The sequence below is a fragment of the Cheilinus undulatus genome, linkage group 17 (genome assembly GCF_018320785.1).
Source record: "Cheilinus undulatus linkage group 17, ASM1832078v1, whole genome shotgun sequence".
In the NCBI taxonomy this organism is placed as follows: domain Eukaryota; kingdom Metazoa; phylum Chordata; class Actinopteri; order Labriformes; family Labridae; genus Cheilinus; species Cheilinus undulatus.
In genome coordinates, this window is record NC_054881.1 from 34,529,622 (window position 1) to 34,546,596 (window position 16,975).

The 16,975-nt window shown below is 41.3% G+C and overlaps 1 protein-coding gene across 3 annotated transcripts in view; it reads left to right on the forward strand.

Annotated features, from left to right (window-relative positions):
- The first annotated feature begins 1,042 nt into the window (after nucleotides 1-1,042).
- unc5c (unc-5 netrin receptor C) overlaps nucleotides 1,043-16,975 on the forward strand; it is a 212,734-nt gene continuing 196,801 nt past the window's right edge. For all 3 annotated transcript variants that reach the window (XM_041811639.1, XM_041811640.1, XM_041811641.1), the window contains exons 1-2: nucleotides 1,043-1,071; nucleotides 1,628-2,403. In XM_041811639.1, coding sequence (XP_041667573.1) covers nucleotides 2,307-2,403 — 97 coding nt within the window. In that variant the 5' untranslated portion in view covers nucleotides 1,043-1,071; nucleotides 1,628-2,306. The remainder of the gene's footprint in view (nucleotides 1,072-1,627; nucleotides 2,404-16,975) is intronic.

A 16,975-nucleotide genomic window follows, 5' to 3' on the forward strand; every position in this document is an offset into this window, starting at 1 on the left:
TTTACACTTTAAAGAAAGCTATACTATGGCATAGATAAATTAAGAAATTATTTGCTGCTTTGATAAGAGTGGTTGTTCTTCAGGTAAAATAATGGTTATCACTGTTTAACTTGATCATGATTTTGAAGACCCCCCCCCCCCAGAAAGCTGGGCCCAGAAAGCCCTCCCCTTTATCCCCCCTTATGGGCAGCCTTGGCCTGATACATTTAAATTGTAACATGATATGCTACACCAGTCACAGGGCAAATATTGTAGCAGAACAAGGTATTGTATTATATTGTATTGTATCATTTTACTAAATTCTTCCACTAGCCAAAAAAATAAGCTAAATGTTAAAATATCTTTAGCCTTGTTCGCTTAAAATGCTACATATCATCCATCTGTTAATTTAAGATGTAGGCTATACATCAGTCACAAGGGGCAATTCATTGCAGATTATGGATATTGTAAACATTTTATAGGCTACTTAACTTCTTTAATTTGCTAAAACAAATAAAATATGCTAATGGCCTTGTTAAGATGTAGCCATGAGCTGTTGTGTATTGACAGCAGTCCATAAAAATAGCCCCAGATATGACATGGTCAAAAAAAAAAAAAAAAAAAAAATTGTGGCCACAATATAGCTATAACTTGCACAAGAAATACTAATTCATGGCCACAAAATAAATGTAACATGCGCACGAAATACTAATTTGTGGCCAAAAGTAGGTATAATGTGCACACAAAATACTAATTGATAATATCATTCCTGGACGGCTGGGTAAGCAAATTGAGCACACCTTCTCTACGGTCTAAGGTAGAGGCAGCAAAGAGGCTAAAGCTACACAATGGACAGGGATAGTATGGTTGAACTTTATTTTAGGCTGGGAATGAAGACATTCTGAAAAGCCTGGCATCGCAAGGAACCATTATTACCGAGAGGCATTTAAACAGAATATTGAGAGCCAGGTTGCTTTACCGGCGGACTTCGGGATAAGGTGCGCTCGATTTGCTTACCAAGCTGTCCAGGAATGATATTAATATTATTAATTAGTATTTCGTGCGCACATTATACCTACATCGTGGCCACAAGTAAGTATTTTGTGCGCTTATACTTATTTCGTGACCATAAATTGGTATTTTGTGGCCACAGTTTAGTATTTCGTGGCCATGAATTAGTATTTTTCCACTGAAAGAAAAGCTAAAATAGCCTAGCTAGCTTTAAACGCTATACTTTTGCTCCAGCTACATTTCCCCTTAGCACAAAATAGACAACTAGCTAACTCCAGCCTATATGGCTTTCAGTGCTTTGCCTGATCTATTTAAGGAGTAACTTGAGGCCTGCACAAGTCACAGGGTAACTTTTGTAGAACACTAATTTCGAAATTGTTAAATATTATTTTACTTTTTCTTCCTGTAGCCTACTAGCTAAAAAATGTGCTAAACTGAAAAAGAAGTCGTCTAAGTTAGCTTAGAATGCTAATCGCCAATTATGCTACAACGTTAAGTGGCACTTTAATATGGAAACCAGGGACTGAAATTGTTCTTGTAGAATTTTTTAATTTATAAAAATTAAAAATACATTATTTGGGGGTTTGAAAATATCTTATTTCTCTCTCTACTTTGTTCTTTCTGTGATTCACATAAGACGTTTCTTGGAGCTGCAGCTCTCCCGGTCTTCAGTGATTGAGATGCCCTCTGAACCCAGACGTCCATTAATCTGGTTTTTGATAGACAACATCCGTTCCACGCCCCCGTCCGGGCCAGGTTTTGATGCAGCGCCGCCACTTACAGGAGCACTTGGATTGGCTGAAGGAGTAAGGTAGCCCGCAGAGACGGCTCCTTCCTTCCCCACGGTTCAGTCCCGTCAGTGGAGCGCGAGGCGCGGCGCACGCATACACTGCTCACACACACTCGCCTGCACGCGTGGAAAGGTGCAGAGGCACAGAGAGGGACTCACCGGAGGACTCCGATTTTTTTTTGCGCGTGGGGACTAATCGGAGCATGAATTTGGCATCAAGACATCGATCGACACCTCAAGAGCAACCAAGTGAACCTTTGAGGAGAGGAGCGATCGGACGCAGATTTTAATGCAACATCCTTTCTGACGGAGAGCGATGCACCCGTGTCTTGTTCCATAAACTGTCACAGTTTGCTCAGATACAGCGCTGGATATATAAAGCCATTTTTTTTATCCTGCTTTGGTTTACCTTAAGGGTGATATTTTCCCTGCAGCGAAGAAACATCGTGCGACAAATAGTGCGTGTTTGAGCGCATTTTTCCCAGTGACTCGGACTTGCCTCAGAGCTGGAGTTTGACTCCTCATCATGGGTGCACAAACTGATAGAGGAAGATCGACTTCGGAGATGCTCACTGTCTCCTGGCTTTTGATTTGTCTCCTGGTGGAAACTGGAGTGGCTCAAGGTAAAGTTTGAAATGTTTTCATGCTCTGTGAAGTTGGCTTTGCTTGTGGTAAAAGTTCTGGAAAGTAGGGTGTAGTGGACAGAATGAGCCACCTGAACCTCACTGAGTTATTTTAAAGAGCTTCTATACGCTGGAAAGATCTCAGTAAGTGGGTTAGAAATGAAGGTAACTTGGATTTAAAGGGGGGAAATGTCAAAATAGTCCCACGAATATAATTGAAACAATGTAGATGTAAAAACACTCCAAAAAGCTTCCACCATGCAAACCAAATTGAGCCCATGTTAAAGCTGCTGTTTAACACCCCCCTACACTGATCCTTTTAGATATTATACAAGGAGAAGATTTAAAAATAGAAATTACAAAACCATCCCCAAATCATTATTTAACCTATTCTAGATCCTCAAACAGTAGATCAAACAGGCCACTTTTTCCTGTTAGTATTTAAAATCAATAAAATATCAATTGTGACTCATGCTCCTTCCCTGCTGCTGTTAGTTTAGCTTCATCTGGACATTTAAAACCTTCCAGATGAGGCTTAATGTTTTGCTTTGCCTTGAAGATTAATTCTCAAAATGATTAATCTTGTGTAATCTCATTTTGAAGTATAAGAGTAGTTGAATTTCAAAATAAGATGCACATTCTTTGGAAATAAATGCTCTTATTATGGAGTGGAGTGAGGCTATTAAAGCTCTTAAATAGTCTTGACCTTTGCTCATTGGCGTGTTATCTATAAGGACATAATAATTAGATTTACAGAGCGGTAGAGGTTTGCAGTGATTTTCCCTTTGGATGAAACATCATATATCTTTTAATCCTTTCAATATCATCTTTGTAATCTCTCCTTTTAACCAGCGGCGCACATTTCTGTTGCCTTCAGAGTGGAGTCGTCTGCTGTTGAGAGATGTTTTCTGTAAACCGTAGTAACTGTCAGTCCTGAAAAAGCAGCCAGATAATGCCACAACACCTGAAGCCATTTACTTAATCTGCTCTCTCCTGAGTGGGATTGTCTGTCAGACAAAGAGAGCCCATCTGTGCTAGTATGTGTTTGTGCATGTGCGTCAGATTCCATGAAGAGCCTCTGGAATTATGGTAGGTGGTCCGTCTGCGCGAGGAGACGAGGGCAGGTTTGTAGCTCTTGTAAAGAACTGACATTTCCACATATTTAAATTTAAGGCCCCATGTAGGAGCAACAAATTGAAGGTCCGAGCACATATCCGAGACAGGGCCGAGGGTCTGCGAGCAACCTTATCTGGCTGCTCCAGACCTTCATCGCACTCTTACATAGTTAATGAGCACATGAGGGAGAGGAAAGAATGAAAAAAAATAGCACAGGGCAGGTCTGGTTTCTGAAGGGCAGGGTGACATGACATAATACCCGTTCTAAAACCCCGGGGAGAAGCCGTGTCATTGACTGGATGGGAATACGAACAAGGTCCTTCTCTGTCCATTAAGCAGTCGATACAGCAGGAGAACATTGTTTGGGACTAATTAATGGGTCTCGCTATTTTTGGGGCGCTGATGAGCTCTACACATTTCCAAATCGCTGGAGAGTCACTTCTTTAGTGTAAAACTACTCCTGATTAAAGTGGCTCACTTACTACTAACACCACACTCTCCCTGCATACATTTCCCAACCTCTTTTTGAACATATTTTAGTATATTTAGCTTCACTTCTAGTCTATTTTTTGCTTCTTTTTTTTTTTACTTTGAGGACTTTCTCTCCTCTTTCTCCTAGCAGATAGAAGTGAGTGCCGGGGAATGAGTGTGCTCATTAACCTGCTGAACTCTTGATAAAGGAGACAGGTTGAGACAGATAGAAGGTAGGAGCTGCCAGAACAGTAGCTGCTGAGCGCTCTGTGACAGTAGCCTGATTGGAAACCCTCGGTGCAAGAACAGATGGACTTCTGGTATTTCCAGCACTGTGCCGGAGCTGTGCAGAGTCCATGTCTGTGTGAATGTTGTCCTAAAAGTTGATGGAGGATGTCAAGTGGTTATGGGAATATAGGGAATACTTCCTTATATGTGGGGAAAAGTGAAGGGGGTTAAAACAGTTCTCCTTCTGGGGAAGTTGTGATATTGATATCTCCTTATGACTAAAAAATGTAAACAAGACCTTAAGGAAACAAGAATGAGTGCTTGTACAGAGTTAAGTTTAATGCCTGGAACTGCTGATGTGTGGTAGATGTCAGACCAAATGAGTTACAGCACAACATGCTGACAAAAAGCCTTTTTAAATAAATATCCCATGTCAAATTAATGATAAGTGATACATTTGACTGATATAGCAGGGCATAATAAATATTTCAGTCAGGACTATTTCATCAAGTGATTTTGGGCTATGAATATGACTTTGTTAGCAGTTATTAATTAGCTCTCATTAGTGGTGTAGCTGTTCTGTTATCCCCTACGTGGAAAGCATCAAGCAGGAACGTCACATGTTCCCGCTCTTCCAATGCCAAAAAGAAAGCCTGAGGCTGGGAGAGAAGCAGCGAAACCCAGAGCAGAGCAGAAGGAAATTGATTAAATAAACAGAATAAAGGAGGAGCTGGGGTGGAGGAGGGTTGCAAGAGCAGCTCACAGAGAGCACAGCAGAACGTGGCCAGGCAAGAGCAGTTTAAATAAGGCAGCATGAGAGTGATTAGCCAATATTGTGCTTAGAGCAAATCAGCTGGCCATCAGCTGATGAGGGCTTGTGGCCCCATCCACACAGAGATGAATTCAGAAATATATGCAAATGTTTTTTGTAGCATCGGCATTTCATCAACCCAGAAACAGCATTTTGGGAGGCCGTAGACGCTACTTTTTGAAATCAGGTCCCAGAATGAACAAATCTGTACACCTACTGTTTTCGTCTTCGTGTGGACAGCCAACTGCATCGTTCTTGAAAGATTACGTCACACATAGCATAGCCTACTTAAGCCGCATGCACAGGTCCATCCAAAACAACACGTGCAAAACCTTTATACACATGCTCCGTAATCTTATTCTCTCTTTTTGTTGCATTTCTGTGGCAGCCATACAGCGCCACTTACAGGCTTGGCATGTATACTACACCGTTTTCAGTCATTTCCAGTGATACGCAGACATTTCCTTTAACTGTTTTGTTTATGGAAGACGTTTTCAAAACGAAATGTAAATATATCGTTTCCAACTCTGTGTGGACAAGGCCTAAGTCTGAAACAGGATGAAGGAGGAGCTGAGGTGGAGGTGGATTGCAAGAGTCGCTTGCATAGAAAAATAGAGCATTCCCAGGCAAGAGCAGTTAAAATAAGGCAGAAGAGAAAAAATTAGCCAACAGCGTGCTTAGCAAATCAGCAGGCCGTCAGCTGATATGGGCTCGCCAGCTGATCTCAATTATTTAACAGTGCTTGACTATGCAGCAGTTTACAGTTGACAAAATCAACATCAATTACAGATGATTCATTGTTAAAACCATGAGAAAATGTGTCTGCATTATGTATTTTTTGTCAGAAGATCTTCCTAAAGCATGCAACAATACTTATATCATGGTTTTACTTAATATGTGCAAATCTAATTTTGCTGACATTCCTCTGCCCCTGAGATCATTAGTGCCCCCCATGGGATCCCAGACCCCAGGTTGGGAACCATTGGTCTTCATAATCACACACCAAAGCCAATCTCTGCCATGCTCAACCATGTTTGACCCCTGAAATCCAGTTTGTTTGACTAGTTCCAGTTCCCATACCATGCTTGGTACACCTCCTTGGCCCAGTTCAGTAGCTCATGTATGCATATATGCAGGGGTGATGATGATGTATAGTTAATGTGACCGTTCTTCTCCAGATGCATTTTAAACAATGTGGGGGGCATTAAGAGGGCCGTATCTGACTAGAATGATTCTAAATAAGCCACAAAGTGAGTAAAGCTGGATTTGGGTTTGGGGTAATGTCAGTGCAAGCCGGGGGCGACAACCAAGCTTCAGTTTGGTACAAGCCTCCTGAACCCAGTATGCCCTAAGACAAGCTAAGCCTTCCCAGGACCCACACAAAACAGTGATGTAAACAATATTTGGCCTACACACTCTTGATCTTACCCCAAAAAAGATCTGTATGAAATTGCTGTTATCATTAATTCACTCGGCCAGGAACCCAGGTTGGAAACCATCATGTTAGACTGGTCCTTGGTGCAGGCCCTTCCTGTGATTAGCTCAGTTTTTCCACCATGCTTCTCTCCTGTCCCTCTTCTCTCTCCATGTCTTTGCCACCTCACCACTTTCTGCAGTGTCTCCTCTGAGAACTGTTTTTGTCTGGAAAAAGTTTGGACAGACCAATATAATACACGGCTTCAGAAATATTGCAATGCTTTTGTTGCATTCCTCACCTCCTCTCAGACCTATAATAACCCGCTTTAAGGATGCAGGTAAAAGTGAATGTTATTTCTATCATTATTATTCAAACTGGCTTCCCTGTGGCCTGACAACTTTCTCCTCAGGGGCCCGCTAACATTACAACCACTGTGGTCATTCTATAAACACGGCCTGCGTGCACAATGAGGACATTGTGAGTAAGGAGCATTTGCTTTAAATCACCTCCTGTGAAGTGCTTTTTTCAGCATCCAGTATGACAAACTTCCTCTTGAGCTATTTTTATGTTATTAAAGCAAATTTAGATTCAGGAACACACTCCTCTGTGTGCAGGTGAGGGAAGAGGACACATTAGTGGTGTGTACAGTAAGGTGTGACAGTGCTGAGTGGGGTCAGAGGTGCATGCTGGTGGCTAGCTGAGCCGCAGTAGGAGTGTGGTAGTGGGTGATAATTACTGTGAAAAGTGGCTGCTGAGTTTGCCTCCCTCTTCTGCTTGATGTTATATACTATTGTTGTCAGAGCAAAAAATATAAATGGAGCTATTTTGAGAGCTGCTGAACAACAACTTAGGTTTTCCTGAAAAAGCGATTGCTGTTAGTGTCGCCTTTTAACAGGATTTTATTGGAAATGCAGAGGTCAGGAGTGCAAATTCCCCTTAATGGTCTAAGATAAGGATTCTTACTTAACTTAAAGTTCATATATTAAGCTTATGAAACAAACTGGAATCAATATTGAAACCTCTGTATGACCTTTGAAGGCAAATCCTATGATTATTGTTCATGATTAATCACAGAGTTTCTATAGTTGATCGCAATTATGTTCCCCTTTTTGAAATTCCACTATTTAAACCTATAAATGCTGACAGTCCGAATTAGTACAGATGATGAAGTTTGTTTTTATTGAACAGAGTCCTTAATTCAAAACCAACATAAGCAAGAGCTAAGCCCTGCCTCTCTAGCTGTCATCTTTTGTCATTGTTTTGATTGAGCGCCCCCTGGGGACTGAATTTACATACTGTACATTCAAGCAAGGGCTGCCTCTCATGTACACATTATCCTGTATGAAACGAAAAGACTGGTAATAAAAAGTGAAATAACTTTTGAACCACAAATTGTAGCCTGTTCCTTTTTCCCCCTCTTGAAGCTTGCTGTTGTGCCGTTCCAGTGACGCTATCCATGCCTTCTACTTCCTTACTGAAGCAATTCTAGCAAGCCTGGACCTTGGGTGACTCTCTGGGGTCTTTGATTAAATCCACACCAGCAAATTTGACACATCTTTTAATCCATTTTATAATCCATTCTTGATCATTTCTACCGCTAGCAGCTAATGCTAAATGCCATGTTGTATCCCATAATGCTTTGTGACTGGCTGTGACAACCAATGGCAGGTTATTTCTTCGTTGTGTAATGCTTTGGCAAACTGTGCATGTCTGAACAGTGGAGATAGCCTGAATAGCTCATAATGGTGACAGAGAGACTGTGATGTGCCCCTCTGAGTTTCTGCAGACAGGAACTGCTTGACTAATGGCTCAAATCAAGCCAATACAGAGAAGTGCAATGACTCTTTTATAAATAGACTTTATGTCACAGAATGATTTTTTCTTTTTTTTTTTTTTTCCAATTTTTAAACAAGTTTGTGTGAAAAAAAGTTTTGGTGTGTTACACATAAAAAATGTTTTAGTTTGTTTCTGTTTATTTTTTTGTTCTTTTGTCTTTATAGTCTTATAATTTTCTTTTAAAATTCAAGTGACATTAGAGCAGCATACATATTCTTAAAACCCAGGTTTTCCTGAAAAAGCATGTTTAGAGCTTGACTGTGAGAGAGTTGGTGTTTCACAAACTTTTTAAGACAAAAAGCCCAAGCGAGACAAAGTGGTTAAAAAGCGTAGGACTCAGGGCATTAATGCATTCATTGTGACTTATTAAAGTTGATAATTAGTGCATACATTTTTTAAAATCGCACTCATGCTGCCATACTTAACATGCTCTAGCCTGGCTTCTCTTTATTGCTCTGTCTGCAAGCCATTTTTGCAACCCTCCTCCACCCCAGCTCCTCCTTTATCCTGCTTCTGACTTAATCAATGTCATTCTATTGCCAATGATCCCTGCTCTGCTCCGGAGTTTTTTGCTGCTTCTCTCCCACTCTCAGCCTTTCTTTGTAGGCACAGACAGAACAGGACCATTTTCTATTCTTGCTTAATGCTTTACACAAAGGCTTGTTGAAGAGCAGGGGGATCCCAGAAGAGCTACCCCACTGAGTATCAATAACAGCAATATGTGCAAATTAATAACTGCTAATAAAGAAGAATATTCATAACCCCAAATCAGGAAAAATTAGAAAACAGATAAGAGGTTCCACTTTCTCCACAAGGGGCGCCACAATCAAAACAGAGTCTATCACTTGAGCTTCAATGATTCCACTTTCCTTTATATAAGCTGTTCATTTTTATCTCCCTTTGTGTGATTACATTCTTTTTAGAGCCTCCTCCAGTCTGTCACGGTAAAGCTGGCAAAAGTCTAAATCCCTGCTATATTAGAGTCTAATTAAGTAGAATTAGCCCTAAAATCCTTCAAAATTGAAGCTAATTAGTGTAATCTCTGCTTTTTAACCTACTTGTTCTCCTATTTGCTCTTAAAAAAATATGAACTGGTTCACAAGTAATTATAAAAACAAAGACCATGACCCCCATGTATGTAAGCCTGGGCCTGTGTTGTGGATAAAGGTGGTTCACCCTTGTAATTTAAGCTCTGGTTCTGCCTTCTTTGTCCTCCAGTAAAGTGAAGCTAGAAGCTTTTCTCCTAATGAGGTTTTTGTTGGAGTCTTCCTGCCCGTTTTTATTTGTTTCCCTCCTTTTTCGAGGCAAAGTGAAGCCATTTGAAACTGAGAGTAAACTTGACTGCCGGGGAGTGTCATATTGATTTCAGATCCCTGTGTCATCACGATCATGTCCCCTTCCTTTTAGAGAAACAGACAGGAAAAGAGATGAGAGCGAGAAGAGGGCTGATCACAAGGACGCATCAGAGGTGAACGGGACAGAGAGATAAGTGGAAAAGTGGGGGAAAAAGAGCCAGAGGTAAAAGTGAGGAGGGAGAGAAGAATGAGAGCAAGATATTGAGGGAGTGAGGACAGGGATGGACAGGGGAGGAGAGGAGAGTGTGTCATTAATCACCCTGTGTGACACTCTCAACTACAGGGGGAGCTTCACAGTGCAACATTCACTTCTATTAGCAGTCCATTAGCACAGCCCGGCACAAGTAGCAGCACTTGACGGGCAGGCCTGTGCCAGAAGGCTGACCTGTGTGTCCACTCAATGTATGCTGCACCACCTAGATAGTGTGGAAGTGTGCACAGACTTTTTTTGCGCCTGCAGGGTGGGCCAAAGTGCATCACTAGGCATGAATTACTCTGACATATTGAGGCAAGTTTTAGAGCGTTGGACAGAAAATGAAATAATTGTTTAAAAAGGTTGCACTCTCAGTAACGCTGCTGGATGAGAAATGGGGGCATTATGATGATGATGATGATGATGATGATGATAGTGGTGGTGGTGGAGGATGTGGTGCTGACCTGATTTCCCACCTGTGATACCCCCCTCTGCCAGAAATTGGCTCTTCAAAGTTGAGATGCATTAGAGGTACAGTCATTTCTCATTCAAAGGCTTGTTGGCCTCCGAGAGCGCCGTGATTACAGGATCCCAGCCAAAGGGGGTGGGGGGCAGGGGGTGTGGACTACTGTCCCTGCTCTTGATCTACTGTTCATTTATGATTAGAGATCAGAGCAGAAAGTCAGGAGTTGGAGGGGAGGGGGGTAGAGTGGAGGACAGAGCCATAGGGGCAGAGAGAGACAGAGAGAAGTGATTACCAGTTAAGTGGCCCTTCTCATGCCATTATAAGCAGCAGGGCTGACAGAGCACATCATGAGTGAGTGTAAGTACACACTCCACTCGTGCCCTTTAATTTGGCAGCATGGCCTCCCCCCCCCCTTTGGTGCTCAGCCACTAATGTCCCTCTGCATTTTTGTGGTTCTAACCAGAAATAAGTCAAGGACGTGTCATTTCAAAGGCAGGTAAATAGAAGCAGGAATGACTCAACTGTTGTATTTTCAAGAAACTTTGAAGCTTCTGTGAGAAACTTTTAGTTGGTGCTGATTTTGGCGCCCTCTGCCAGCCCAGATGTCCCTCTTTCTTCCTTACAAAGTCATATTTTAACTTCAGTAATCAGATTTGTCAGTCTTTGCTGCACTCCTGAAAATTTCTAGAACATTTAAGGAGTACTGCCCCTGTAGGAGACTAGCCCTGTTGGATCTGAGGGCGGCAGGTAGTCTGAGGATGCAGCCGGACTTTAAAAGAAGCAGATGTGGGTTAGAGTTAGGTTCTTATGCTTCCACTGGTTGTTTGTCTTTCACTACAGCCTTACATCTGTCCAGGCTATTGCAGTGAATGTGTTATGAATGGGCGGTAATACGGCAATACCATATCCAGGGGTATTAAGAAATAGCCACAGTAGTACTTGAATTACCATCACGAAGATGGTGCTGCATAATGAGTGCACTTTTATAACAAATGCTGGGAGTATGTGTCCATTTCCACCTGCAGAACCACTGCCTGTGTGTGAAGATGCTTTAGAAGTGATGATAGATCTCCCGTTAATGATGTTGGGCTAATTTGGCAAACAGTGAATGTGCATATAGCACATATATTCTTGCACGCCATGGCATGGCATGGCTGGCACGTGGGTTTAAACACTTGAAATCTTCTTTCTGAGTGTAGATCAGTGATGCCCACAGAGCATTACTTTACATATCCAGGCCCAATATGATAAGGGTTATGAACTCAGCTACCCCAGGGGTTGGATTCTGAATTTAAGTCTAACCTGAGAGCCTAACAGGATCAACATCCAACCATAAACTGTCACTCACATTTTCACCACTAATAAATTAAGGGGAAAAAATAAATAAAGTCAAAATTATAAGTGTATAGGTCAAAATATGAGCTAAATTCTGCAACCATGACTTTAAAAGGTCAAAGTATGAGATGAAATTTGAAATCATGAGTTTAAAATGTCAAAACATGATATAGAAAGTCAAAATCATGGGTTTAAATTGTCAAAATGAGATAAATTCTGAAATTATGAGTTTAAAATGTCAAAATATGAGATAGAAAGTCAAAAGCATGGGTTTAGATTGTCGAAATATGAGATAAATTCTGAAATGATGAGATTAAACGGTCAAAATATGAGATAACATTTGGAGAAGTTGATAAGGTCAAAATATGACTTAAAACTTAAAATTGTAACTCAAAAAGCTCAAAACATGAAAAAAATACAGTATCATAAGTTTAAGTTTTAATTGTGGGATGCAAATTGTGGATTTAGAATATGATATGAAAACACAAATATTTTTATACTGGAGGAAAATCTTCAGACATCATTCCATTGGGCCAGCATTATTAGAAATATGATGATCTTGCGGGCAGGGTTTAACTTTACTATGGGCTGGTTATGCCCCCCAGGCCTGAGTTTGACACCCCTGCTTTATGACAATAGCCAAATATCATTTCCCATTTTAAATCAGGAAGGAGAGGAGAGAGGAAAAAGGCAAACACGTATGTACCATAGACGGAGAGGAAAGACAGGGGAGCTTGTCTACATTTCACGTAGAAAGGGATAAAGATAAGTTTTTAAAAACCTTTGATGGTTTTGTGTCTGCTGTACTAAGGATTACTGATAAACTTTATCATTTCTCATTACTGACCTACACCCAGAAGAATTGAAGTGTTTTGGGAATGAAAACGTCTTTTTGGCAGCATGCTGTAAATCACCTGATATGTCACCTACTACGTAGCAGCAGTTGTGAGTATTAATGATAATAAATAAATAATGATTATTGTTGCTGATGGCCTTCTGGGCTTTTATAGACCTTTAAGTGGACCTGAAAAGACACTTTTCAGTCTGTTTTACACCTGCTGAAAAGTCCCCACTGGAGCTTTAATCTTTGTTTCACATTTTTGACCTTTAAGGTTCTCAACATTAAGCAGTAGTCCATAATTATAACTGGCTCATCACCGTGTCTGCTATTTATTTATCTGGGTGATAATCATCAGCATTAGCCCATCATTTAGCTGATGTAATCATCTGTAAACACGACTAAAAATGTCCTTTACTGTTGCCATACTACTCTACCTAGCAAAGAGGATTAGGCTACAAAAAGACAGTGTTGGGGTGGGGGGGGTGGGGGATTTGAGAGAGGAATGCTGCTACTCTTATGCATGCACACAGACACTATAAAAGCTCAAAGTGCTGATGAGCAGTAAAAGGTCGAGTCAGTGGGAATGCTGTTATTTCCCAAATGTCCTCTAACAGTGTTTGTTCCCCTGCCCAGCATGGAGCGTGGAACAGCCTCAGTAACTAACTACTTCATTGCATGCACAGTCCTCACATGGCAAAGCAAGAGGAGGGATTTGAGGCTGTATTGGCTAAAAATTGAGGCCAAACATGCCCTGCATGCAGGTGTGTGATAATCCCAGCTTGGCTTGGTCGTTGCATGAGGCCAACAGGCAGCACTGGTCAAAGTTGGGGAGTTATACCTTTAAATTTCCCAAGAAATTGAGAGCAGGTTATCTGTTTTTTAGTGCTGAGAGTAAAAAAAAGGTTAGCAGAAGTCTCACATGAGTAGCATAAATATGAAGATACACCCAGCAGGGGTTAGTCTAGCTTAAAGTGTGAAAAAGGGGGCAGTCGGTTGACTTGGTTCCAGAATATGACTAAGTGTGCTTAATGTGCTGATAGTTTTAGTGCTTCAAGAAAAATGTTTGTCCATTTTTTATCATTTGAATTTGACTGCAAGAGTGTGGTACATAGTGTAACATGTGTTCCTACTAGGCTGGGCAATTAATCGCAAATGAGTTTAAATGACAATATGGCCTGCTGCACATGCACATTATGCAAACATTCAAGTGTCTATTTTTTATAATGGTTTAAAAAAATCCTCCTTTTTGTGTTTTGTGCATGTTTTTCTTAATCAAAACAAGTGACATATGTGCCCTTGAACAAAGCCAATGACATCACATTTGCAATACGAGTAAAAAACAGTTCATTCTATCTAAAGCTGATGAACCTAGTGTTACTTCACCAAAGTCATACCTCAGCTGCAATCAGCTGGTAGCCAGCTTCACCTCCTCCACCCCAGCTGCCTCCTTTATAGCCGAAAGCTTGTTGCACCCCCATAATCAGATTCATGCTACTATGGATTTATTGCTAATTTCATTGTTTTCAGTACACATGGTCTTATTTATCGAATTATTTATTGCTTGAAGTTGTCAAAAAATACATACTATTAACCCAAGAATAATCACATATTAAATGGCAATCGCAATATTTGGGGGGAAAAAATCGCAATTAAATTAATCTTGCACATCATTCAGCCCTAGTTCCTACCCATGAGCTCTTAATGAAGAGTGTCTGATACCGTTTGGTTCAACTTGATATTTTGATTCATTTAACCATGCTAAATTTTAGCACCATGAACCGGAAATCAATTCTTCTTCGATGCCAGAAAACACTGCATGCACAAGCTACTGCTCTTAGAGCTGCGAAGAAGAACCAAAGGCAGCTGCAAAGAATGGTGGCTGCATGACCGTTTCTCTCTGAATGTGATCATTAAAATGCCTTCCAGACCGGTGCTGTCGTACACGACAATAAGTGACACTGTTTATAAAAAGTTAAATAACTTTTGTGAGAGTGTGTCAGCCAACGGCAGGCCAGTCCGTCATTACATCATGCTGCCTAATATAGAGAGAGGTAGAGAGAGCCTGTGATGCAGTCCCCTGTATTGTTGTTATTTTAATATTTAGCAGTAAAACTCAATAATCTGCAGAAAAACAACTTTAGGGTCACAGAGACAGTATGATTCTATTTGTTGAGCCATGTTCTGAGTCAAATACAGGTCTAAAATAATTTGCTAGTCCAGAAAGTTCACACTGGTATCAGATCAGTATTCGATGGCGGTCGATATCCAACATCTTGGTATCAGAACTGTATCGGGAGGGAAAAAATATTTCTATACATGCACACTAAAAGGAAAATTCAAGCCGTGACTCAGCCGTTACACAGCCACCTCACACCCAGTCTGGGAAAGCCATCATGAAACTAAGTGAAATTTACACTGAAACCTCTTTTTGACCTATAAAGATGAATGAAATCCTCATGAGGGCTAATGCTAATAGTTATTTTTGATGTCTGGAGGAGCTGCAGAGGGGATGGGTCTAAGATTAAAGCACATTACCAAAAAATACTTTCCTCTGTTTCCCCCCTGCAGAGGTTCATTGTGAGTGATACTTTTTATTAGGTGTTAAAAAAATAGCTGCCCATGTAGAGGTCAAAATCAACACAAACCTCATCTGGATCACTCCCAAGATTATAAATCTCTTTGACTCCACTGACTAGCAGCTTATTAACTGCATAAATGCATTTATAAAGTAGTTTTTAAGTAGAAGGACATGTAGATAATAGAAAAATGGTTGCATTAATAAAAGACTTCATCATACAGAGACATTCAAAGTGCCTTAAAGACAGTCATGAGCATGAAAATCATCATGTCAAGGTGCGTTTCATCCCCCTTCTCCATCACTGTCTGGGCCTCTTTGATGTCAAAGCCAGGCTGTGTTCAGGTCTGACGAGAAGGCCAACGTACCACTGAGGCAGTAATGAGCGAGATGCTATCAATGGTGACTCACAACACCTGAGTCACACACGGAGCGTGAGGAGGCTTTTGGCAATCACCTGAATTTTTCATGTCTCTATGGAAATCCAACCCGGCTCTCCAGAATGAAAATACAGCTGCTATCTGCGCCTCTGTTCTGACTCTGATTGACAAAGCTAAACCCTTAATCCTGGCTTTGCCCTGTCTTGTGCGCGGAGCCGGAGCCTCACGAGTGGAATGGGACTAGAGCAAATATATGAAAGCCTTCCTGAAGAATAGTATTTATCTGTAATAAGCCGGGGCGGTGTGTATATTCGGCCCGGCCCTCGAGTGGATTGACGTTTTATGTACCTGCAGATTGAAGCGTCTGCCTCATTTTGTTGTTGAAAGTGTCACATCTCTGCATCCTGAAGAGGGCTGGTGGTTTCCAGATGCTGCGCTAATGTCTGGTTGGGGAGGGTTGTGGTCTGTGTATGTCAGCAGAACAGAGACGGGGGTATACGGAGGGAGGGGGGGCAGGCATGGGACCACTAGTCCTGGCTGAAACATGAGAGCAGCAGACCCACGCTCCCCATTTCCTGTCTCCACTTTATCAGCATCTTGCTCTCTGTTATTTCTCCGCTCTTAAAGCATCCGATGAAAGCCTTGCCACAGATAAATGTTTGTGCCTCCTTGTTTTTTATGGGCCTCAAATGAGGGACTTTATCCGCCTCCTGCACCCCCCCTTTCTTTGCTCCATTCCTGTGTCTGCTTTGAGATGCCACAAGAGAAGTTACAGCCTCTGGTTTACATTATGGCTCCTTAGAGATGGTCCTGGGACGCCTTAAAGGACAATGCTTGTTCTTGTTCTTCTAAAGGAATATATTTTTACAAGACATTAGAGAAAGGGCACGAGCGCAGGCGGATTATTCAGCGGCACATTTTTTCTTTCCTTGTTGGAAATAATTATTTCCATCTATGCGTTCATTCAGTTAGATGAAAGGTGATAGTCTTTCCATATTTTTGTCCTTAACAGTCTGCACTCATTCACCTCTTATCACCTTGTACAATATTTTCTTTCTGACTCACATCATTCTGTCTGCTTCTGTTTTCTTAGCCATCTGCACGAGCACAGTCTTTGTGCGCTGCATATGGTGGCGAAGCGTGCGTCGTTACGTGCGCGTGTGTTTATTCAATAATAACAGAGTCCGACAAAGTCTGTTTCAGATAAATCTGTGTGAATACCAGACCATTCATCCCCAGGAAATCAATCTTTCTCATAATTCCCCTCATTTTTCTTCCATCTGTTATCTACAGAGCTGCCAAACAGACTTTTAAACAGAGCAGACCATTACCAGAGGGCAGAATTAAATGTGTGTCAGAATGCCAGCCTGTAAAGTTGTTGTTTTTACTGAGTTAAATGAGGTGCTAAATTAAAGCTTCACAATCGGTATGCACTGTAAGATTAATCCTCTTTACCCCCCCAGTCCCCCCCGCCTTTATGTACTTCCTTTAAAAAGAGCAGAGAAAGGAAAAGTCTGTGCTAAAAGCTTGTCATGTATTAAAAAATGG